At 43.9% G+C, this 24262-nt stretch overlaps 4 protein-coding genes across 5 annotated transcripts; 2 read left to right on the top strand and 2 right to left on the bottom strand.

Annotated features, from left to right (window-relative positions):
- Positions 1–94: 94 nt before the first annotated feature.
- On the top strand, positions 95–3948 carry fam185a (family with sequence similarity 185 member A). 2 transcript variants are annotated; one of them, XM_056599636.1, is made up of 9 exons: positions 103–191; positions 743–789; positions 891–1000; positions 1155–1247; positions 1596–1734; positions 2260–2301; positions 2406–2501; positions 2608–2742; positions 3024–3948. In XM_056599636.1, coding segments are annotated over exons 1-9 (780 nt in total). In that variant the 5' UTR covers positions 103–189; the 3' UTR covers positions 3140–3948. The 2 variants fall into 2 exon arrangements, with proteins under 2 accessions (XP_056455610.1, XP_056455611.1); XM_056599635.1 differs by having other exon boundaries at positions 95–789; positions 3024–3886.
- On the bottom strand, positions 3526–19064 carry fbxl13 (F-box and leucine-rich repeat protein 13). Its single transcript, XM_056598811.1, has 21 exons — positions 18934–19064; positions 18713–18819; positions 17992–18085; positions 17827–17894; positions 16160–16314; positions 15794–15903; positions 15562–15651; positions 14106–14201; positions 13848–13983; positions 9777–9829; positions 9271–9371; positions 8551–8680; positions 7944–8042; positions 7075–7195; positions 6518–6680; positions 5636–5755; positions 5291–5414; positions 5105–5185; positions 4755–4889; positions 4250–4413; positions 3526–4026 (listed from the first exon to the last, which is right to left on the bottom strand). The coding sequence occupies exons 1-21, from the start codon at positions 19000–19002 to the stop codon at positions 3831–3833; spliced, it is 2412 nt and encodes an 803-aa protein (XP_056454786.1). The 5' UTR covers positions 19003–19064; the 3' UTR covers positions 3526–3830.
- Positions 7179–15685, top strand: lrrc17 (leucine rich repeat containing 17). The gene is made up of 8 exons (XM_056599618.1): positions 7179–7500; positions 8382–8605; positions 10218–10428; positions 10559–11035; positions 11414–11622; positions 12086–12241; positions 12686–12827; positions 13287–15685. Exons 3-8 carry the CDS (start codon positions 10304–10306, stop codon positions 13576–13578), a joined length of 1401 nt encoding a protein of 466 aa, XP_056455593.1. The 5' UTR covers positions 7179–7500; positions 8382–8605; positions 10218–10303; the 3' UTR covers positions 13579–15685.
- Positions 19065–19850: 786 nt separating the features above from the next.
- LOC130389719 (uncharacterized) lies at positions 19851–23770 on the bottom strand. Its single transcript, XM_056599648.1, has 7 exons — positions 23434–23770; positions 22518–22642; positions 22350–22416; positions 22097–22241; positions 21234–21379; positions 20827–20937; positions 19851–20474 (listed from the first exon to the last, which is right to left on the bottom strand). Exons 1-7 carry the CDS (start codon positions 23584–23586, stop codon positions 20295–20297), a joined length of 927 nt encoding a protein of 308 aa, XP_056455623.1. The 5' UTR covers positions 23587–23770; the 3' UTR covers positions 19851–20294.
- Positions 23771–24262: the final 492 nt, after the last annotated feature.

Raw genomic sequence — 24262 nt, 5'->3', positions numbered from 1 at the left:
ATCGAAACTATCTGAAATCAACCGCATATTCAATGCTTAATTTGTTTTAATAGCTGCAGCGGCTTCTTGTCAATCGTATAGGACTCCGTTTCCCAGCAGTCTTTGCGTTTCGGGGACCGGAAAAACATGCGTTCCATTCCATGGTTCCATTCAAGATTACCAAACAGTTAAAGATCTAAACATGGGCATATGTATGCTTGTTTTAACTTTGAGATGCCTGTTTTAACTTGAGATGCGTTGATAATCATTAGCTTGTTTAATGCGTGTTTGATTGATTAAGATATCATTTGTGGTCTAGAAGAAGGGTATACGTAATATTACATGTGGTGGAACCCTGTCTGCCCTTGGCAATGACGATGTTTTGGTCCATAGCAGGTCGTTGTGTTGGAAGGGAGTTCATAACGGCATGCCAAAAGACAATCTCACTTTCAATTGTAAATTCAAGTCTTCCGACTACGTTCAGAACCCTATCCACCACTCCATGTACGTTTAGCGACAGCACCGGTGAACGGGAAAGGCAGGTCCTGGGGAAATGGGATTTTGTCGTAGACCCATACTGTACGGTGCTCTCCCGTTTGGGTTGCAGTGTCGCAGTGAGATCGCTGGATCCACATGACTTTCCTCAAGCGAATCAAGCCTTTATTGTAGTTTACGGATCCAGCATCGAGCAATGTGTGAAGCTTGATCTGTTTAAGGTGCACTATGATAGTCAAAATAAAGAATTATCCATCCTGGCCGACAGGGTCACCAGCGATATCACCGTGGAGTTGACAACGTCTGTCAAAAGTAGTAAGTTGGCGGCTTCAATCAATTTAAAGAACATCATAACGTATTTATTTTTGTAAATAATATTTTCAATGGCTTTATTCCGATTTGTTTGTGCCTGTCAGATCTCAACATCGTCACTCACGGAGGAGGCGCTGTCCACATTCAAAACATGGAGTGTGACGTATGTAAGGTACAGACGGGGCAAGGAAGCTGCACTCTACAGTCGGTCAAGGTAACTCTTTCTCAACCAAGGTATATTAATTGTAACCCTGAGTAATGAAAATACGTGTATGTAGACTGGAAAGATGAGATTGTTTGGCTTTATTGAGTTCTGCATGCTGGCGTGCATAAACATTGGGCATTCAGTTGTGTTGCCTCTCTCCCAGGGTCATGAGGTCGAAGTGCAGTCAGGTGGAGGGCATGTTACTGGTATCGGCACTATCCATGGCAACGTGAACATCAGAACATCTGGAGACGGCGTATGTCCATGTCCACAGTAACTTATGCAAATATAGCGTTTTTCTCTTTCACACACTTAAGTGTTAAGTGTTGTTTAATATGCTAAATGTTTGTATATCTAATGGCAGTTTCCAACTATAGACAATTTAACACACACACACACACACACACACACACACACACACACACACACACACACACACACACACACACACACACACACACACACACACACACACACTCACACTCACACACATACATTATGTTAAAATGTCCATTTTGTTCGAGTTCAGTTTGGATGTCCAGTGGGAATCCCAGCAGGACATGATGTACAACAGTGTGTTTGTGTGTGTGTGTTCCTTTTGCAGGCGGTGGATGTGAAGAAGCTCCAGGGAACGGTGATGCACGTGTCCACGGAACGCGGTCCTCTGAAAGTCAAAGCCATCTACGCAGAGTCCACATCTGTCTCGTCCTCCTCTGGGACAGTGGAACTGGGACATCTACACGGTGAGGCCGAGAGAACAACAACCGTCCCTCGGTCTCTGAAAGTGGACATAGAAAAGAGCACTGCTTCCTTATGTCGTATCTCAAGTCAAGCTCTTTTCAAAGTTACACAAAAATGCTGTTAACAAGACAAAATAGGGAAATTATTGAAATTATTTTTCAATTAAAAATACTTTTTTGTGATAATGTTGAACAAATATAGGAGGAACATGAACCCATGCACATCTTGAACTTTGAAAAGTCTTGATGTTTGATATTGTGCTTGGCAGCATTCTGTTATCTCAGAATAACAATGTTTGTCCCTTTGGCCAGCGAAGGACTTGCGAGGCCTTGAGAGTGTTGAGTAATGGCTCTGCAATGTTGTTTTTCCCTCCAAGATCGACAAGCCTAGCCACGCATGTCATCTTTTATTATCCTTTCAGTGACAAGCACAGGTGTTTATTATCAGTGGAATTTACCCGCCTTCTGTGTACAAGAGCGCTCAGTCAATGCTATTATTTACGCTTTTGTCATCTCGTCTTCTCATAGGCGAAGCGACCGTGAAGAGTGTTTCTGGGGACGTGATCATAAGTAAGTCTGGGTCTCCCTTCGCGTTGCAATGTCAAATCAATACTTCCGTCTATTTAACGCAAAACACAAATGCTGTATGTTCTTGTTTGTTTTTGCATTGACAGATGGTTCAAGTGGTTCCCTGGATGTGTGGTCCGACAGCGGGAACATTGATGCGTACGTTGGGGAGAGTGGCAGTGCTAAAGTCTTCAGCCAATCAGGTGAAACGTGGAAGTTAAAGCATCACATTTTAGATCTTTAACCATGTCGATCCACCACCGTTGACTCACTCTTCCTCTTCCTCCCTCTCGATGTTGTGTGGATCAGGGGCCGTATGTGTCCGTGTCCCCTCCTCTCTGAGTGCACGGGTGGACCTTGTTGGAGCCTCAGTGGAGGTCAGCCCAGAGGTCACTCTGCAGGAGGCCAGCCGCAGGGTCAGCGGAGGTCAAACCCAGGTGACAGGTGAGGCGTCTGCTATACCTGCCATGCAGGTGGGCTACAAAATACTACTATGCAATTTTTGGCACTTATTATCACAATACTACAATATGACAGTACTTTATCATATTGTTTTTACTACAAATATTATGATTCTGAAACATTGTTTTTACATAGTTTATCCTCGGGCTCAGCAAACACAAAAGCATTACATGGTAGACACAATGGTTCTGTCCAATACCATCGTCATCTGCCCTGTGCACTACAGGTACGACTGGTCACTATTAAGACGTTTTTGTTTTCAGGGTATGTGAACGGTAACCCCGGGACGGAGCAGAGCATTACAGCTGAAGCAGGACAAGGTGTGGTCACCCTGAAGACACAGAGTTGGTTCCAGTCCCTCCGGCTGCAGGGCAGCTAAGGCAAGAGCCTCGTAAGGGGGCTGCCCCACAGCCAAGAGGACCTCTATTTATATGCAGTCTGGCAGCAGACACAACTCAATCATCAGCATCCTGGTCATTGATTGGTCCATTGCTGAGGTATTTAATAAACCTGGGCTGGAGTTGGGAGTCATTGGCGAAGTCCGAGTGCAGAGTTGTGACGTCAGTTTATGAACATTGGTTTACAATGATGGACTTGACAGAATTTGTGTGTTTGTGTGTGAGGAAAGGATCGTCAAGAAGAATTACTTAAGAATGTATTGTAATGTGTAACTATTGTAATAATAAAGAATAAACATACTGTCACTGAAACATTTTATATAAGTATTATCACAATGTAAAGCAAATGTTGACAAATGTTGACTGAGGAAAGAAAATTGAGACTAACAAAAAAAACATTCTGGTTTCTATAGTGTAGTACTTAAAAGCAGTTATTTTGCTTATGTTGTTAATTCTTATGTACTCATTGTTGCATACACTTATTAGAAGTAGCTTTTGACAATAGCGTAAAAAAAAATAAAATGCTCAAATGTAATTTGTGGGTTTGTCCCATAATAACATGGGGGGGCCACCAGACCTCCACAACACAGGGCCTTCTCAATGTGACCCAGTGGACACGCCCCTGCTGCAGGCACAGCATAACGGATATCTGAAGTGGTGCATGATTCTATCTCAAGTCAGGTTGCTGCTCTCTTCATCCACCGTCTCCTCCGCTGGTTCCCCCTGCCTGCCAGTGACATCACTCTGGCTGGGGCTTTTGATTGGCTCCAGCATCTGGCCCATGTTGTTGTAACCGAACCAGAGGGGCGGGTCATCGACGCTGTTTACCCAGCACTTCACACGTGGCTTCAGCCTCAGGGCCGCCGTCCTACACACACACACACACATTATTTTTCTTCTTCAGTGACTCCAGTGTACCTTAGGTGTGTGTTTGTGTGTGTGTATGTAGGCCTAGGCCTAAATACATACACACACACACACATTATTTTTCTTCTTCAGTAACTCCAGTGTACCTTAGGTGTGTGTGTGTGTGTGTGTGTGTGTGTGTGTGTGTGTGTGTGTGCGGCCCAGGCCTACAGGCGCTCTCTCACTTGGAGATGCCACAGCAGTAAGCCAGGGTGACGCTGCCCAGCGGTGGGCAGATGCGCTCCAGCAGACGGACACTCCGGTCGCTCAGCCGCACACAGCCGCTGACGTCCAGCTCCCGCAGGTAACGCAGGCCAGCCGTCAGGTACTGCAGCGCCACGTCGGTCATCTGCCAAGAGGGCGGCGTACAGAGAGAGAGGGAGAGAGGTGGATATGTCACATCCGCTTTGACCTTTTTGTAGCTTTGGTACTTTTCCTTTGTTTAATTTTAAACTGCTCTGGAAATGGAAATGTTAATTTCCCCTGCTAATAAAGTTATGTTGAATCGAATTGAGAAATATTTAGTGAGGCCGATGGAGTGGGAGAGGGAGGGAGATGTCGATTCGAGACGTGGAATGTATCGAACGCAGGAAGCACAGATAAGCACTCACGCGTGATGAGGAACAGACGTGTGTGTGTGTGTATGAGTGTGTGTCTGTGCAGCGTGTGTTCGGTGTGTGTGCAGCATACCTTGGGGCAGCCAGCCATGTGCAGGCTGACCAGTGCTCTGCAGTAGAAGGAGAGGGCCTTGATGGCGTGGTCGGACAGACCCACGCAGTGAGAGACGTCCAGGTGGTCCAGGTCTCTCAGACGCTTCAACAGCTTCTGCGCACGCACGGAGACAGCATAAAGTGTATCTCACATACTATTCCAATATTAACAGAACAGGAAAAGGAGTGGTGTGTACCAATATTATGAAGGAACAAATTATGAATCAATAAAAAACAAGCCACACAAATGAATAAAACAATACAAAACACAAATAAACAACAAACAAATCGGAATAAAACAAAATAACAACCAGAGCTGAGGGGCCGTACCTCAACGCCAACGTCTGTGATGTGGACACACTTCGAGAGCACCAGCCTCCTTAGACAGACACCTTCCAGAACCCCCAGCCCCTAAACAACCAGAAAGGGTTTCACAGACACGTCCCCACCACGGTGCCACCACTTCAGCAGGACGTTAGTGGAGGTTCAGGAGGGGCTCAGACTAGTAGGGATTACCTGGTCCTGGAGGCTGCAGCCACTGAGGTCCAGGGAGCAGAGCCTGCTACCGGTCAGACACTCCAAGCTGCTGTTAGTCAGACTGCTGCAGTGACTCAGGTTGAGGTGGAACAGTTTCAACATCCTGAAGGATCAACCATGCACACACACACACACACACACACACACACACACACACACACACACACACACACACACACACACACACACACACACACACACACACACACACACACACACACCACATAGATGCTCAATGAATGAAGCCCAAGGGGCATTTTCCAGCAGGGAGGTGTGGGTGTGAGTGGCAGTATCTGTGGAATGTGTGAGTGAGTCCAGGTGTACTTCTGGGCGATCCTCATGACGGAGATGTCCCGGATTCTCCTGCAGTGACTTAGGTTCAGCTCTCTCAGTTTGGCTGCAGCAGAGCCCTCTGTCAGGAACCGCACACCGACATCGCTCACCCTGTCACAGAGCAGCAGACATGTTCGTTCAGAACCACTGGCATGCCCACGACAGTTCCCTGTATTACACATTGTATGTAACAGAGGTTTTGTGATATGGTGTCACTGTATACACAAAATATATCAAATCTATATGCATATAGAGATTTTGTGATATGGTGTCACTGTGTACACCAAATGAGCGGTATTACGTCCCAATTTGTGTTTGTTTTGTCACTTCAATAAGAGAGCCAAACCGCACCTTTAAATTCAGCTGTTTCTCAGGTGTGGTGGCAGGTGTGGTGCATCAATACTAAATAAGCAGGTAGCCAGGTAATCATATCAGCAGATTAGAAGTTATGCATCCAATAACCGAGAGAGAGAGAGAGAGAGTAATCTAATGCAGAGTTGGGGTTTGGTTGTCCTTTAATCCCTCTGTCGTTGCTTTTGATTGGTTTCCCTGTAATTGGTTTTGGTGAGTGCTAATTGGTTAATTGGTTAATTGGTTATTGGTTGTGTTGGGTGTGGTGATGGAGGTTGCCACCTCCATCTCAGCAATTTCCTATATCTGTTTGATTTGAGGTTGAGTTGTTTATTTTTTATTAACACATGCATCATCCTTTAGATTCACTTTGCGTGTGTATGTAAGTTATTGGGAGTGGAGGTGGGAGAATACAATTGCAGTTGTAACCCCTAGGCGGTCATCACACATGCACGCACGCACACAGCATAAAGAACATTGATCAAATGAAATGAATGTAGCTGCAATTCAATGCACACACACTTGTTGCAATGTGAGATGTCTAGGTAGTTCAGGTTCTTCAGGGTGGCTACAGACTTCAGGCATGCGTCTGTCATCCTGGGGCACTCGGCTGCATGCAGCCTGCGCAGACCGGGAGAGCTGTGACACAGGGCCTTCCAGCTGCTGTCCGTGATGCGGCCGTTTCCTGCAACCCAACCCACAGAGATGTAAGAGGGAACCAGAGGAGGGATAACCTTTGTAAGGTCGGTGAGTGTGATAAGAGAAGATGTCGATTAGAGTTATGGTTAGGGTTAGAGTTCAGCACTGTAATTGGTTAATAATGTGTTGATGGCTTTGCCAACTTAGATTTCAAACCACTCCCAGGCTTGTTCCTGTTCGGGAATCCTGTCAATCAAATGCATGCACACAGTGTTATCATAACTCTAATGCAGGCCCACTCCTCAATGGCAGAGAAACAGGAGGGAGGGAGCGTTTTCTTTGTTTATTTCTCAAAATCTCTCGCTCTTTGAAACAATCAAATCTGGCCTACAGCCTCTCAACATACAGTGTCATTGGATGGGATGGGACCATAGCCTCACCCTCCGTGCTGAAAGCCTTGAGTTTGGAGACTTCTGCAATGGCCTTGAAGGCGGCGTCAGACAGATGAGGCGTGTCCAAGAGGGAGAGGGCGCAGAGAGAAGAACACTGCGCAATCAGACCCTGTTGAGGAAGACCAGATCTGAGCTGTGTTCTGTTATCTACTGGGCTAGGACAACTATTGCTTTCTGGGATCTACTGCTCTCTTTCATCTACTGCAATCGGTGTTCTACTGCGTTCTGAGGCTTGATAACCAGACCCTCCTGAAGATCTGTTGTGTTCTGTGAGGCTGTGAGATAACCCTCTCTTTTATGTGCAGGTTAAGATTCTTAAGATTAAGATTGGTAAAGAAAGGCTTTGGTGTTGGTGATGCCGTGGTAAAGATCAGGAGGAAAGCAATGGATCATGATGGGATTAACTCTGGAAAGGTGGTAAAGATCTTGTTTACCGGTTATCCTAGACAGCTGCTTCTAGCGAATAACTCTAATTATTTTCTAATCCCTTATGCACCTGTGATACAGCGCCCAGACATGACAATCACTATTCATTTCAAGGGCTGGGATTTTCAGGCAACCCACTCAATGATTTGGTTTTGCACTTTACATGAGCATGTTCAGTCTCCAATTTCAAACAGTGCGGTTTCTTTGTTTTTGTTCTACTTCTATCCCCCTTCTCATACCAAAAGCAGTCAAGCATAGGGCGTGGCTCCATGCCAGGTCTGCTCAAGAGTCCCGGACATGGGCTAGCCAGGTGACGGGTTCACACCCATTGGCAAACACACGTGTTTCCAAGGTCCTTATTTCACTGTGTAATATGGAAAGTCCTACTTTCCAAATCACTGTGAAACGTTGCCAAGAGTGAACGTACTTACCACAACACATCTATCAGACAGCGTGGCCATATCATTGATCACAATCTCTTTGAGTGATGGGCATCCTGTTGAGATGTATCTGAATCCATCCTCTGTCATCTAAGACAAACAAAACATGATTTCGGAATACGTCTGTCTCCGGGCTGGAATGTATAGGATGCAGCCAGTTAAGAGTTTCCCCTCTGAATTTATTTAACCGTAAATCCATAGCATCTGGAAACAGACTGAGTATAAAGTGTCGCATGTGATGGGACGTGCTCTTGGTGTGTGTAGGTGGGGTAAGGGCAGGGGTGTAATCTAATACAGCCTCCCTTTCAAAAAAAATCTAGCATTCTCTCTCTCTCTCTCTCTCTCTCTCTCTCTCTCTCTCTCTCTCTCTCTCTCTCTCTCTCTCTCTCTCTCTCTCTCTCTCTCTCTCTTCTCCTCATACGCGTACAGTTTTCCAGCAATTTGAGGCAGAGTTAGGAGTGAGAACACAAGGTTAGAAGACAGCTAACAGGACTCGGGAGACTTCATTCACATCAAGGGGACGTGGATGTTGTAATCAGGCTCTACAGATTGAAGCAGAGCAGAGAGAGGAGATTTATCAGCAGCACGGACAGCGGACCTGTGTGCAGCCAGACAGGTTGAGGTGGACCAGGTCGTGGCAGCCCTTCCCTGTGGTAAGATACTTTAAGCCTTTATCTGTGAAGTGCTGGCAATAGGCCAGACTGAGGTACTGGAGGCTCAGACTGCTTCTGTCAAAAATAACATTTGAAGGGTAACAAATTGTGATAGACGAATGGACATAAAGACAATATATAAACTCCTAATTATTCTCCAGTCAAACATGTGTTTGAAAATGATTAGAATTTATTAGATTTTTTTTTTTTCTTTGACAGACCCATTTGAGTTCAATGGTAATCTTTGTAAACGAATTTCTTAAGTCATTTCCTACGGCCTTATGTTATTAGAAATTGTGCTTTTTTTTTTGCAGAACCACTTTAGTTCAATGGTAATCTTTGTAAACAAATACTTTTCGTAAATTCCTATATCCTGAAATGATCATTTCCATTTCTGGGATTCAATACACACAATCATTCCAAGTCTTAACATAACCGTATTCCCTTGTTCTCTGGCTCACTATGAACTCCCATTAAAACATACTTCTAGCATCTTGCCAATCTGGCGCTGGACTGTATTTCTCCAGCAGAACAGAAATAGTACAAATTCTGGGAACGAGACGGCATGGGGCCAGGGCGAAGGGGGGCTCAGTACAAGAGACTGGAGGGTACGGTAGTAGAGAGGCAGACGGCGATGCTAGTCTTAACCTGCAGACGCCGCGTACCTTGAGAGTGCCCGCAGGACCTCATTCGTCACCGGTGTGCAGGAGAGGTTGAGGTAGAGGAGATTGGGACACGCCTCCACCAGGCTCTGCACCATCATATCCTGAGGGTGGAACAATGCAGTTGACTACCAAAACATCCAGCATATGGTCGTGTGATGGGATAAGTGTGTCCCTGGAACGTCTCAAAGTACAACAACATGTTTTTCTTTCTATAAGACCATTCAAAGAAGGATTGAGAAGGATTATCCCACACAAAAACATGAAGGATGTGTGGTGTTGATGCCATCTTTCACCGACACTGAACATTTGAGTAACTTAATAAAGAGGGAGTCTTACTCAGTAACCACTTCCATGTGTTCAGCAAATACAGCACATCAAGGGAAGGTGTGTGTGTGTGTGTGTGTGTGTGTGTGTGTGTGTGTGTGTGTGTGTGTGTGTGTGTGTGTGTGTGTGTGTGTGTGTGTGTGTGTGTGTGTGTGTGTGTGTGTGGTTGGCATTTAACTTACAGTGATATTAGAGCACTCTGACACGTTGACTTCCTGGAGGTTTCTGCATTTATCTGATGCAGAGAGCGAGTGAGGGGTGGAGCAAATAAATAAGTAAAATCAGAATTGTGAACTAAACGTAATCAGTTGCCATGGTCCTTTGAAACACAACCCTTCCCCCCTCAGAATGTCAGTCATTTCTAGATGTCGAGCTTGGTTAGTTTCGGTGTATTCTATGCATAATAAAGAGCAAGGATCAAATGTTGTCTTTAATGCAAGACAAGTCCGTATGCAAGATATCTCCCCCTGATCCCCATATGGAGCTCAAAGTTTAAAGCTTCATCTGAGAGGTCGTACCGCATATTCAATACTGTGCTGCAGGCCCTCAAGCAGAACAGCAGCTGTACCTAAATAACAGTAAGAGACTGGACGTGCTGGTCCCCATCTGCTTCTGTGTTGCAGTCTGTACTTCAGCTTGGACAGTCATTCCAAAGAACCCCCCTCGCTCCAAGTGCTCCCCAGCTGGAGAGGCCGCTCCAGGGTCCAGTATGCACCTCACCTCCTCCATCCTCTGGGCCGTGGTGGTCCTGCTCCTGTTCTCGATGGCTGAGATGAGAAGAGCCGGACGGGGCAAAGGACTCAAAGGAGTGAGGAATGGCTTGGCACGGGACAGGTGTGGATCATCCACTTGTTCATCCTTCTGCATATTTAGTTGACACATGGATTGCAACATTAAGTGTGCACAATCGTTGTTTGTGCGTGAGTGACAAACTCACAGCACTTGTCTTGGACCACCATGGTAGGTGGCGAGGCAACAGGCGCCATGGCAGATCCGGCGCCGCCAGGTTACTTCCCCCGAACTGCACAGAGTCCCTGCAATCCAGGGACGTCTTTCTGGACTGCCAGGAGCGCGGCCTGATCTCCATCCCTAGCTCCAGAAGCTGGTCCAAGGAGCCCAAGCATCTTCTCCTGGCCCGCAACCGGATACGTATCCTACGCGACGGGGCCTTCGCCGGCTTCGAGGGCCTCAAGAGTCTGGACCTGCAGCAGAACCAGATCTCCGTGGTGGAGGAGGAGGCCTTCCGGGGCCTGTGGCGCCTCAAGACGCTGCTCCTGCAGCACAACAAGCTGGCCATGGTGAGCGAGGAGGCCCTGATCCCCATGCCCAACCTGCAGTACCTGCGTCTCTACGACAACCCATGGAACTGTGGCTGCACGCTAGAAAGCCTCGTACAGACCCTGCAGGTCCCAAGCAACCGTCACCTGGCCAACCACGCCAGGCGAGTCACTGCACACAAATGATGGTCACCGATTTAGAAGATGCATTCACCTTGGCACAGGTCATGGAGGGGCAGTTGGAGGTTCAACAGTACAGAGAAAGGTCTTGAAGGTGCAGGTAGGGGTTAGACAGTGATTACAGATACAGGTCCTTAAGAAGCAGGTAGGGGTTAGACAGTTATGCAGGTCTTGAAGGAGCAGATAGGGGTTGGACTGTGAATACAGATGGGTCATTACAGAGCAGGTAGGGGTTAGACATCTTGCAGAAGATTTGTTAGTAGCATAAATTATTTTGGATCTCGTGGGTCATATCCTGGGGAAAGTTTATATGACATTTATATGACATAACCCATGGCCTGAAACCAATTTTCTTCTGGCAGGTGTACAGAGCCGCTCAGGTTGAAAGGCAAGAAGCTGAAGCAGGTTGATACTGAGTTTCTGTGCCAGGACTCGGACCAGGGCCCCCAGGACGATCAGACGGACCCCTCTGAGCCTGGAAAACCCAGCGGGATCCAAGGCAAGCCGGACGCCACCGTCTCCTGCCACGCCTACCTCTACCCAGAGCCACGGCTGGACTGCAGTCGGAGAGGTGCTTTTACAGACTGATTCTCCACCACCTTTGATTGGTTTTAGGTCTTTGTATTTTCACAGATACAGAAGATGTTTTGGTTTTGGGTGAATGGGCCACGTGTTTGTTATGCAACAGAAAGATTAAGAGAAGGGTTGTAGAAATATGGCCTTGATCATCAAGCTCACACATTAAAGCCGAGAACAGTCTTTTGAAGTCGGGCATTCTCTTCTTTGCATTCCCAAGGAACCACGGTGGTACTCTCAGAAACAAGCAGCTGGGATCTCTCTTGAGAGTCATAAACACATTTTAGCATCTCAACTCACTGCCAAAGTTGCACAGCACAGATGGTGAAACAATATTTCCCCAGCAAATACCACGATGGCCCCGTAGAATACGAACATCTTAGCGAACAATCATGATGCAACGGTTGAGCGTATTGCATAACATACAATACAGAATAACTCTGTCCCTCCCTTCCCAGATTTGACCGAGGTTCCAAGTGGTATTCCGGATGATATCGTTCATATGGACCTGTCTCATAATTCCATTCGTCAGCTACGAGCCAGAGATTTCCATGAAGCCCGGAGCTTGAGAACATTAAACCTCAAGGACAATGACCTGGAGCACATGGAAAAGGGTAAACACTTTTTATTCCAAATATCTAAACCTGATATAAACAGAAGGGAAAGAAGGGATGGTGAAACATAGTCTCAAAAGACCTCTGAAATATAGCTGTCCACTTTAGAATATCATTAGCTGTAGAGGGGCAATGACTTAGAGGAACACGCCAGGGGCGTATTATAAACATAGTAGACATTTTGAATGGGAAACAGAAGAGGAATGTTGGCCAGTGGACAGAGACCCGTGGTTTTCTGGAGAATAATACTCAGACCAAAATGTTGGTCGGAATATGAAATGACTTCCAAGAAAGAAACAGGGAACATTAATGCAAAACTAAACAAATCCAGCACAAATTTCAGCCTTCTGGGAAAGGAGTATACTTTGTTTGATAATAACCATAAAACCATTAGCTGTCTGTCCCTTTATCTGTCTCTCTGTCTCTCTCCGTTTTCTATCCCAGGCTCTCTGTCAGGCCTGCTCCACCTTCATGAGATGGATCTGTCCGACAACAACTTGCACTTTGTTCAGCATGGCGTCCTGGAAGACCTTTACTTCCTGTCCCTGCTGAAGCTGGGAGGAAACCCCTGGGTGTGCAACTACAGGTGGGCTATTCTCATCTGTACAATAAATAATCTAATCAGTAGTAAAAGTTTCTGCTCCAGCATTGCAATAAACCATTATGTGGGCTATATAGTCACTGTGATGCGCCATTGCTGAAGTGGGCGGACAGTCCACACATGACCATGGCATTTATGGTCACTGTTGGCCGTAACATGGCTGTGGACACGCTGTTTGCACACTTTCAGAGAGGCAAAATATGGGACTAATTGCTTCAACCCTGTACCCTTTGATGACCTTATTGGTTCACACAGTTCACTCACGGCGACAATAAATAAGGTTTAATGTGTATCTGAGTCTGCTGTTTGGTAACAGACTCACAGTCGGGAAAAAATACCAGGAGGACTTTTATATTCTGGACATGGAAGGGAAGTCACCACAGTCCGGTTTTGTGAGCTGAGTCTGTTACCTAAAATACATACTGAACAAGGTACTCTTTTCAGCATCCACTACATGGTGTACTGGCTGCGTCTGCACCCTGGGGTGAGGATGTCTGGCCTGCAATGCCGTTCCCCTGTGCAGCACATGGGGGAGCGGGTGGAGAAGTACGTGGACTCCTATTACCTCGCGTGCCCAAAGGAGGCGCAGCGCAGCCAGGAGGAGCACGAGGAGCTGGGGGACACGGACCCTGAGCTGTGGGAGAGCCTCCTTGAGGTGCAGGGGACTCTGGAGGAGAACCCGGAGCCCAGCCACCTCAGAGGGCCCCAGAAGTACCAGATCATCAGACTGTCCTGACTCCACTGAACATCCAACCTCCACTATCTATATTAACCCCCCTCACACAAGCAATACAATCAGTCTGTATCAGATGGAGAAACCGACCTTTAGAATGATCTATAGTTGATGATCCTTATAACTTCATTGCAAATATACAAATGAAAAATTAACTTTTTGACTATTAGATAGTTGCTTGATAACATAGATATTTACAATTTGCTGGGATAAATCACTTGGATATAGGGACTACACATGAAACCGGTGCATCCGTTGCACAGAATACTCACTGATGCATGTCAAGCTAAGCCAGGTAAGGGACGTGCAGCCGCGTAGGTTGAGGTTGGTGACAAAGGGCCGGTACTTCTGTAGAATCTCCTTGACCGTCAGGTCAGTGATCCAGTCTTTTTCTACAGAGAAGTTTACCTGCCAGAGTCAGAGACATTAGGAGAAATCCTCAACACTTGTGTAGTCCATATGTGTTCCTGCGGTTCAGTGTCATGGGTGAGGACCGCATACAGAGATGAAAGGGGAAAATGTAGGCCTACCCGACTCCACAGATGCCCCGACTGTGTGATGGCTCTCCACGTACTGCACACTAGCTCACATTTCAGCAGGTCTCGCAACTCTAAATACTGGAAGATCTGAAAGCACACAGACCTACTCATGGATTTGATCTATTCCTCACTGAACAGCATTCTGTTTCTTTAGTAACCAACGTGATAAAATTGGTTACTATCACGTTGGTTACTAATGATAAGCATTAAAAAAGCTTATCATTTTTTAATGATAAGCTTTATTATCATTAAAAAAATACTTCCAGCAATCAATTATTTGATGTGCATTTTGGGCGTTGTGTAGAATTACAACTGTACCCGAACTGCTCTCTTGAAGTGAACAATGCTGTTTGATATACGGATTGATTTGAGTCTTTGTGGTACAGCTATGCATATTGGACATATCCGGTACTTATCAGTTAACCCATGAAAAAGACTAAATTACTTTTTTGATTTTAAAACATGTTTTAAAATCCTGCGTACTTTATAAGTTATAGAGCACATATCCCTTGTTTATTAAGAAAGGTTATTGAGAGAAATTGTGCTACGGCATGTTTACAAGATTCCATAGCACTTAAGACGTATGTGTTGTTATGACTATTATAATTGCAAACATACTATAATTGTTGTGACGCATGAAGATACACGGCAGATCAGTCACATGTTGAACTTAATGATTATTTACATATCAGTGCGCACAAAAACTCAACAATGTAAACAGCAGAAGTAAGTAAACTACGACTACTATACTAGTCGTAGTTTAAAAAGAAAAAAACCTGTAGGGTCCTGGAGCTGAACATGTGGTATTAACTAAAGAAAGAGCTTTCCGTAAACATACACCCCTGGAATGGCAATGTCAGATATGATATATATGGCCATAATGAGATGGGAATGGCTTTAATCAGCAGTCCTGGAACTGAAACAGAGTGTTTACAGCGCACTGTAGTCTTATGCAACACACATGACCTCATCGCTGACTGCCTGTAGGGCACGGGAGACATCCTGGGCCCCTGTACAGTCGGAGCCCTCGTTACTTTAAAGACAACATGAAAAATGACTTGTTCCTGCTAGTTTTTTAACCAAACATTTCAAAATAAAAACTAGGGGGGAAGTAAAGAAGGTTGTACTATTTCGTTTTTTAATCAAATCTAACTTGCTGACCTCTTAAGAAATGTTTATTTGATCACGACACAGAGTGTATGATTGGGAATTACATTGCAGCCACTGAAAACACAGTGATGTGATCACAATGAAAAGGAAGCATGAGGCACTGGCCCCTGACCTCCCTAAAACACTGAATGACCATATCATATTCATCCCTCATATTGTCTTTTACAAATATGTCACATTCCAGATGCCAGATAGGCGCTCAAAATAACCTCTTTATCTTTATTATTTTTAACTCGGCATATAGTTTCCTGCAAAAAGATGGATGTCAGTGTGATACCTTATTCGAGAGCTTCCCGGGGAGAACGGAGACACTGTCACATCCCTCTCCAGCCTGGTCGCTCATCTCCAGCACACCCTTATCCAGTGTCTGGGGTACACCCACGGAGCAGCAGATTAGAACACACACACACACACACACACACACACACACACACACACACACACACACACACACACACACACACACACACACACACACACACACACACACACACACACACCCCTCAAACCTCCAAGTATTCCTTGGTCCTCTTTGATTCCTTCACAGCAAAGCTCCATATGGTTATTATGCGTTTAAAGCGGATGCCATTGAACACTTTCTGAAGCTTCTCAAAGACCGCTGAAAACAACAGAAATCCATACTTAAATCAGATCATATTACAGGTTATGATTGTCCTACCTGTCTTATAGCCTTAGGATACATTCGAGAAATCAAAATATGCAGGTAAAACTTGCTGTATCAACTGAAACTACAAATGATTCCTAATGTGTAGTTCATTTTAGTGGACAAAACACCTGAATGAGATGTAGTCACCATTCCTTATGAGGACAAAACGGTTGTGTCTATAACTTCTAGGTTTAGTCCGGTCACATACCTGCTTGGACACTCTTTCTGAATCCTAACCAGCTGATCCAACTTGTGAGTGCTAGGCCCTGCCGTTTCCTCCCGTAGTGCTCTCCAGCCGACCTCATCTTCTGGTGAAGCTCGTAGGCCTTCCTCTTCCTTTGTGTGATGTACTTCACCCATTGTCTACACACACACACACACACACACACACACACACACACACACACACACACACACACACACACACACACACACACACACACACACACACACACACACACACACACACATTCACTTGTCATTCATTATTCACTCCTCAGGATCCACAGAGAACACAAGGGGAGTTGAAACAGGACACTGGGGGCTAGCCATTGAGGGGGAAAGTGAGTCATATAGTATGAAAGCTCACCCGTTTTTGCAGTTTAGTTTTATTTTCTTTGGATCTTATTCTGGTACTATGGTGGCATTTTTCACTAGGCCTTGTTTATTTGTATCAGCTTCTCCATGACCATCTCTAAACACCACGAGGGAATCCCAGGTGTAGAGCTCTGAACACACAGTCTAGCTAGGCTTACACAGAACTCTCCTCGCCCCATCTACGCTTGAAAAGTTCAGGCTGTGACTCACAACTACAACAGCTGTCTACAATTAACTAGTTGAACAAGGTACTCTTTTTAAGCAGTTGGATTAAATATCGAAATTGTTTCCCCTTTTCCTTGCTCTTGCATAAGGTTGATTGGGTGAGTTAAGGAAGCATTAGGCGGAATAAGTGAGGGAGCAGGTGAGGGAGCAGGTGAGTGTGTGGAAGTGGAATAAATGGGATCAACATTCGGCCCAAGGCACCGGAAACCGTTTTTTTCCCCTGAGAAGCATAAAAGGCTATTGTATGCTTAGATTAAATGTTTGGCCGATGATAAGATATATGCTGCCCTTATTTCAAACAGTGAGGCTTCTGTTCAAAGATAATCGGTTGATTACAATGAATTCAAATCTCTGAATCTATGCTTCCTTAACCCTTCAGATAAACCAGAGCGGGCCACTCCTGTAATGTTTCTCAAGAGCCAGCCGAACAGGGCTATGTATCCAATAGACATAATAGGAATTAAAATGCTAAAGACCGAGCAAAGGCTACAGAATGCAACCTGATGTATATGAATAAGCCCGGTATACTCTAGTTCTTCCGGGCCCAAAGCTACAGCCCCTAGTCCCCAAGCAGACCACGTCTTCCAACAGAATAAGTCTTCAACTTCAACTGATAAACATAAAGACAAATTAATTATGTTAATGAGTATATGCTACTTAACAGACAAAGAAGTTATCTTTCCATCCCAGCTGTATGACCCAAACAAGTAAGCTGGCCTATCAGATCAGATATGGCACTTGTTGCCAAGGAGACGCAGAATGCAGGTCTGTTGTCCCCTCTCCAAGTGCCTGTATCTAACAGGTAAGATTATACCATTCCATGTTGGATTTGGTTTGTCCACCCACAAGCTCTTATAAGGTGTACTATACAAAGCAGTAGGTTCCAACCTCCATCCATGTGGAATACGTCAACTGTCAACACATTCATTTGTTCCACAAATGAATGGGCCATGGAAATGAGTTTATTTTGGAGCCAAAAAATGAATGAAATATTAAACAGCAAAAGTAATAAATACCTTTGAGATACATTTGCTTGCAGTACTCAAAACCTACCTGAAGCAATACTTTGTTAGATGTCTTCGGTAACAGGAGTAGACTTTCTCTAACAGATATGTGGGCAGCTGGGAAGACAAGGTGCTTTTTTTTAAACTCAACATTCTTCATCTGGTGAGTACTGGATTTCAAATGGATTCCAAGATGGGCACACAGTAGGCCTACCGAGTCTTCGGCCTCCTTGAAGATGGAACGCACCCTGCCACGTGTCAATGAGGTTTTTGCTATTTGCTTTTTTGCATCATGAGCAAATGTGTACCTTGAAACACATGGTTTTACAATTGACATCAGATGGTCTACAGACAAATAAGGTGCAGGGAACAGTATGTGTCATACTTAAACCAAATTGAAAGAGAATGCAGATAATATAAACGATTATCCGATGTTCGATCTCCAGCACAAATGCTATAGAAGAATAGAGTTGCCAAAGTGTCCCATATTAATGTTAACACTCACATATTTCACTTGTATGATACTACAGGGACAGGCTGCTCATGCCCACTACTCTAAAAATAAGAATTACGAATATTATGAATTAATTAATACTATTAGAATTAAAAGAAATAAGCTAACTTTGGTTAATGGCAAAACATTGCAATAAAATACAGTTCTTGCAATGTACTCCAACTTTTCCTTAGATATGAAGTAGACCAGCAGGATCGATTTTACAAAACAGTAGCCTATTCTCAGAGATCAAGTTGAAGAATGGCAGATTAAGTTTGTTCTAATTTAAAGTAACTCTTACGTGAGTATAGGGTATTATGATGTCTGTTTTAAATAAAGCGCCCTTCATTATTTGAGTATTTATTAATATTTTGCATGAGAAAGAGCGCCACCGTGTGTCAATCTCTTGGAACAACAATGCAAACCCTGAGCCGTTACCAACCAGTCAATGTCGTGGAGATTATGATGTCCTTGAAGGGCAACAAGTTTATTTTCCAGAAACTGTATTGGATCATTTGGGCTTGACAAACATGAAGCTGTCAACAGGGCCTGTTGACAAGAAAGTGTATGCGGAAGTAAGGCCTATGACAATCGATTTTACGCACAACAGCAGTAGTCTATTATGCATCTGACACAAATGCATTGTGATATAGATTAACATACCTGATAAATTTGCGGCAGAGAGTGTTTTAGCACGTATTGTTTAACTTTCGCGTTTTCTAAGGGATCCATGGCGTGCCTTCGTATGAAGCTCCTTTCTCACGGGAAATCTTTCTAGGTTTGACGTTGCTAGGTGACCATCACGCCTAATCCTAAATAATCTAATCTAATCAAAAGTAATGTTGGACAATGATCAAGCACTGAGTGAAGTAAAAAATAAATAAACGAAACAAAACCAATGTGGATAAATGTTATCCAGTAAATTAATACATTCATAAATAAATATGGTGTATAGGCCTATTCATATTTTAAATCTTAATGACGGGGGAAATTTGTAAGTAGGTAAAAACAATCTGTGGTCCGTCAGACACCTGTGGCTGCCTCTGAAACCACGTGAAAATTTCATAAAACTTTTATTAAAACAGCAAATTTAAAAAAAAATATTTTGTGTGTGGTCAATGTGTTTGAACGGATCTAAAGTGACTCCTCTTTCTCCGTGCTCCACTCTCCCCCCCCTCTCTTTTCTTATGTCTATACTGCTCTTCTCAGTTGTGCTTCTTTCTGTTCTTATCTGTTCTCCTCTTTATTCTCTTCTGTCTCAACTACTCTCTATTCTCCTCTCTCATTTTTCTGTGTTTTCTTCTGCTTTAGGCTTTTTTTTCTACAAATAATTCTAGCGTGTTTTGCCATTATCTTTTTGGCATTCTTCTTCTTATACTGATCTGTCTCTCACTATTCTGTCTGACCTGTTTTATGTTGGAGGATTGCTTAGACCTTATTGATAACATCATATTATGTTGCTTTAAGATACTTTACTCTGGGTTTTAATGAATGCATGTTATTATGAAAATATAGCAAGAGTAATCATGATAACAAATAAAACAAAATGGAAGGAAAAGAAACACAGCCAAGGTCTGCTATAAGGCCTTTTTATTTTCTTATTTTACATGCTTTTAATTTCTATAGTTGTAAGATTCATTTGTTAAAGATGTGCATTTTAAAACGTGACTTCTTAAGCCAAATAATTGTATCAATGTAAAAAATATGAATTAAAGAATTGAATTTAGGGAAGCCAACTCTCAGCCTGGCCTGTCTCTTTGTTGTCAAATAGTGTTTACATGTAAAGTTAACTAGCTAGTTAGCCATCATAGCTTCAGGCCAGCTAGCCTTGCTTGTGTCCTGCATTCTGCTACTTCAAATAAGTGAGGTGCTGCATACTGGATCAACATTGATGCTCTAGTTAATGAAAGCTTCTAAGCAACAGCTTATCTTTGACTTAACCGTTTACTTTCCACACACAGTAGGCTGTCTGGTTTATGCATAGATAGCTGACCTCATAGTTAGGCGATAGCCATGGCCAAGGTTTAAGAATCGCCGTGCGCTGCTGCTAAGCGATCGTTTAAATAGTCCCCTGACTTCACAGCAGGGTACTTGTTCGAGCCGTCGCAGCAGGTGATGAGGTAGTCGTCATCAGGTTGCACGAAGAAAGCCAGAGATTGACGAGTACTGGAGTCACCAGCAGGGGGAAGCAGAACCCGGTGGATCTGAAAGACGAGTTATCAAACGGTTTTAAACGGGCTTGAAAAAAAAAATATATATATATATAAACATATATACATATATAAATGGGACATACCATATGAAAGAATAATGTACCCAATACATGCCAGTCAATACATATCTTGCATAAAATGACAAAGGCTAAATTTGGTAAATGTCTCAAAGTTGTCAAAAGTAGGCCTAATTGAAAGAAATTGGGCTTGTGTGGATTTTTTGTGAGATATATACCTATGCCGTGGTTTTATGAAGATGTCGTGCTGCTGCTCGCCAACCAACAAAATGAAAATGGTGAATTCAAACAAAACTGTGAATTTTAAATGTTAAAGACAAACTCACAGCTGAGATGAAGTGGTCGCTGGTCCACCGCTGCATCAGATCAGCAATATTGATCAGGACCGTTCCTGGTATGCAGGGTGCTGGGATGTACTCACCTGAGGTACTGAGCACCTGGAGGAAAACGGATCAAGGCTGAAATACAAAGTTAACCCCCCTGAAAAGCACACATGTTCTTTGGCCCCCTTTTTTATGGAATTTTAGTTTTCTGTCGGACAGTGTCGAATAGTTGATGAAACATATCCGTAAGTGGTATCCCTGTGAATGTGAGTAGGAGCCAACTGATGTGCCTGCGGGTGTCTGTGACTTTGAGCCAAGTATTTTATGTCAATCATGGGTTTGCTTTATAGCACAAGTCATACAGATCTTGTTAATCAGCTGGCCCAGTGCATAGGTGTGTGTGTGTGTACCTGCAGGCCTCCAGCTTGGCCTTGGAAGACCAGGGTGATGCTGCCGTAGTCTGAGTGTTCCCCACAGCGTAGCTGGCCCTCCTTCACCAGCTCACTGTTGACTGGTGGGTAATATAGAGAGCGCAGGGTGGTCCCGTTCTTCTCACCTGCGACAGTACAAACCAAGACTGCTCATCCATCCCACCCATCGTACACCATTTTTATTTGGGAAATCTAGGAACACGCTGTAGTTATTTTTCCTTGTGTGTGTGTGTGTGTGTGTGTGTGTGTGTGTGTGTGTGTGTGTGTGTGTGTGTGTGTGTGTGTGTGTGTGTGTGTGTGTGTGTGTGTGTGTGTGTGTGTGTGTGTGTGTGTGTGTATACCTACCGCCACTTATCTACAAAACATTTTTAATTGTGGATACCTTTATGCTTCTGCCTGTGCGTTTTAAGTTGAATTCTACAGAATCTGAGAGCTATGGTAGCTGAGGGCTGCCAATGTGCAGCAGTATCTTATCCAAAGCACTTGGTATGCAGTTTACAAAATAAACTAGTGATCGACGTAGCTTAGACAGACATCCTCTCTGTCCCCGCTCTGACACTCAGTAGTATTATGGGCTTACCTGAGAAAGGAAATGTCTTTGGAAGCATGGCTTAAAACGCCAAAACAGTTGGCAGTAGTTAGTGCTTATAACCGCATTAACCAATGTTAATGAATGGTTCATTCACGTACCCTTTGTTAAACGGGTTACTATCTTGTGGTGGTGCTAAACTTTCCCGACGTAGAAAGTTTGTTAAAAAAATATTGGAATACTTTTTTTATTTTGAGATCTGTATTTGACTTATTACTTGATACACAATGTTATGTCAATGCAGAGGACATACCTCCTATGTGGCGGTGAGCATGGAGGAAAACCTCTGGCTCCAGACCCAGACTGATGGCCATCACCCTCAGCACACGCAGAGACAGCTGCCGACACCGCTGGTAGAAAGAGAGCTGTCTGTCCTCGAACACAGGCGAGGGCCAATGCTAGGCGGGTAGAGGAGAGTCCACACCATTAGTCGGGACTTCTGGATATTGTCACCAATGTATTGTTTGAGGCCTTCCTGTCACTCTGTAGATGTTAAAGGTGCTTACTATATCATTATGGAAGGACATCGAGTTGAATGCTTCTTTTAAATCTCCGGGGCGACGTGGATTCAAGCTGACGTCATACTTGCATGTTAGAACATTCGTAATAACAAAACCCAATACGAGTTAACAAAACACAGTCCAGTAGGCTTGAGTTCTAGTGATTATCCCCACCTTTCAGCCTCGGAAGAGACCCAGCCATGGTTAGGAAAATTAGCAAAACTCCCTCTGCGGAAAGGAACCTTCATCTCCACTGGTTGGAGAAAAAACGTCTTGGAGATGTCCATAACTTGTTCAACCTTAAAACACCAAAAGCCATGCATTTAGTGAGGGAGTTTATGTGGATAAAAACCCACACTTTAACAATGTACAAGAGGTCGAGAAGGACAATGTTTGAAAGATAAAGACTTCATTATCACTTGCACAGATGTAATAACAAAGCCTGAGTTGGTTTGCAAAGAACCCCTGATCAGTAATCAGGCTGGTGGGCCTGAAGTCTCATTGTTCCTTCATACAGCAATATATAAAACTGCAATGTCAATTCAAATACATGAAGAATATTTAGTTTTGATCAGAGGCACTCCCTTTAATTTTCACACCCACACCAACAACAATGGCCATACATGTTTAAGTAAACAATGAGACACTCAGAATTAAAGATTGTAGCCTACTTTTTAAAGTTAAATGCATAAATCTGCTGCACTTTGAGAGCAAAATTAAGATGCTAGATGTATGAGGAACTTAATGTTCTTGCAAACTATTCTGTGCTCCAGTCTACAGTTTAATCAAACAAAATGTCATTATCAATCCGAGGGAACTGTTCACAAATCCGTTCGCACGGATTTACACACCAATGTGTAGATACGGCGTATGTAGATACGGAGCCTCTCTCACATGGGGTCACAAGATAAGAGATGGTAACGATTGCATATTAACCATGGTTTCACAACATTTGACCTTGGATAGTTAAGAGATTTTGTCTAATAATCAAAACTTCTATGCAGAATATGAATAGGATTTTCACTTCCGGAACCCCACTGTTGCGCTCCATCGGCACCCCGATAAACTATTTCCCGAGGCTCGCGCTTACCTCTTCTTGTGTAATCCCAGTGTTCTTCAGATATACAAAACCGATTTCTGTAAATGAGGATTTTAATTGCCTTCCCAAGTCGACAATGTGCTCGTCTAAAACACTATTTTCTCCCAGGTTGCACGGACTAAAATCTATAACTGGTATGTTCATTTTGGATTCGTCGAGTTTCTACGAAATATTAAAATGAAATGGGTTCAACAGCTGGTTTATTTCACGTAGTCTACACCTTCTACTATGCTTGTCCCGTACGCCCAATCGCGGTCACTGACGTCCTCCAATAACATGCAGCTGCAGCCCCTAAGCCAGTGTTACACCGAATTCTGCGACCCACCGAAAAATGTGACCCCAGGGAGCGCTGTTGTATATTTTCTGCAATATGCACGAGTTTGAAGCGTAGACAGGCATGACAAAAACATATTTAACATATAAGATCTCCCCCCAAACCAATTACCTTTTTATTAAAGGTGCTTAGTAAATACATTTGATTGATTTGATTAGCACTTTACAGACCCATACAATGGATAGGGCGTTTAGTAGCCTACGGTCCTTCACCGTTGCTTCTTTACCAATAAAAAGCTACAGTCAGTGTTAAATTACGCTGATTTACCTCTGATCATTTCCTATTATAGGCTACTGTGTAAAATTCTGTTTAGAATTAATGTTAGTATCAAGAAAAGAAAGACCCACCGATGGGGGGGAGATCTTGTGTTTTATTTATGTTTTTGTTATAATGCACCCAATGCACAAAATGTACAACAGTGCCCCCTGGGGTCACACTTTTCGGTGGGTCGCAGAATGCGGTGTAACACCGCCCTGATTTGTACGG

Source organism: Gadus chalcogrammus, chromosome 9 (assembly GCF_026213295.1).
Source record: "Gadus chalcogrammus isolate NIFS_2021 chromosome 9, NIFS_Gcha_1.0, whole genome shotgun sequence".
NCBI classification, from domain to species: Eukaryota; Metazoa; Chordata; class Actinopteri; order Gadiformes; family Gadidae; genus Gadus; species Gadus chalcogrammus.
The sequence above is the reverse complement of the archived record's forward strand: the minus strand, read 5'-3'. Positions and strand labels throughout refer to the sequence as shown.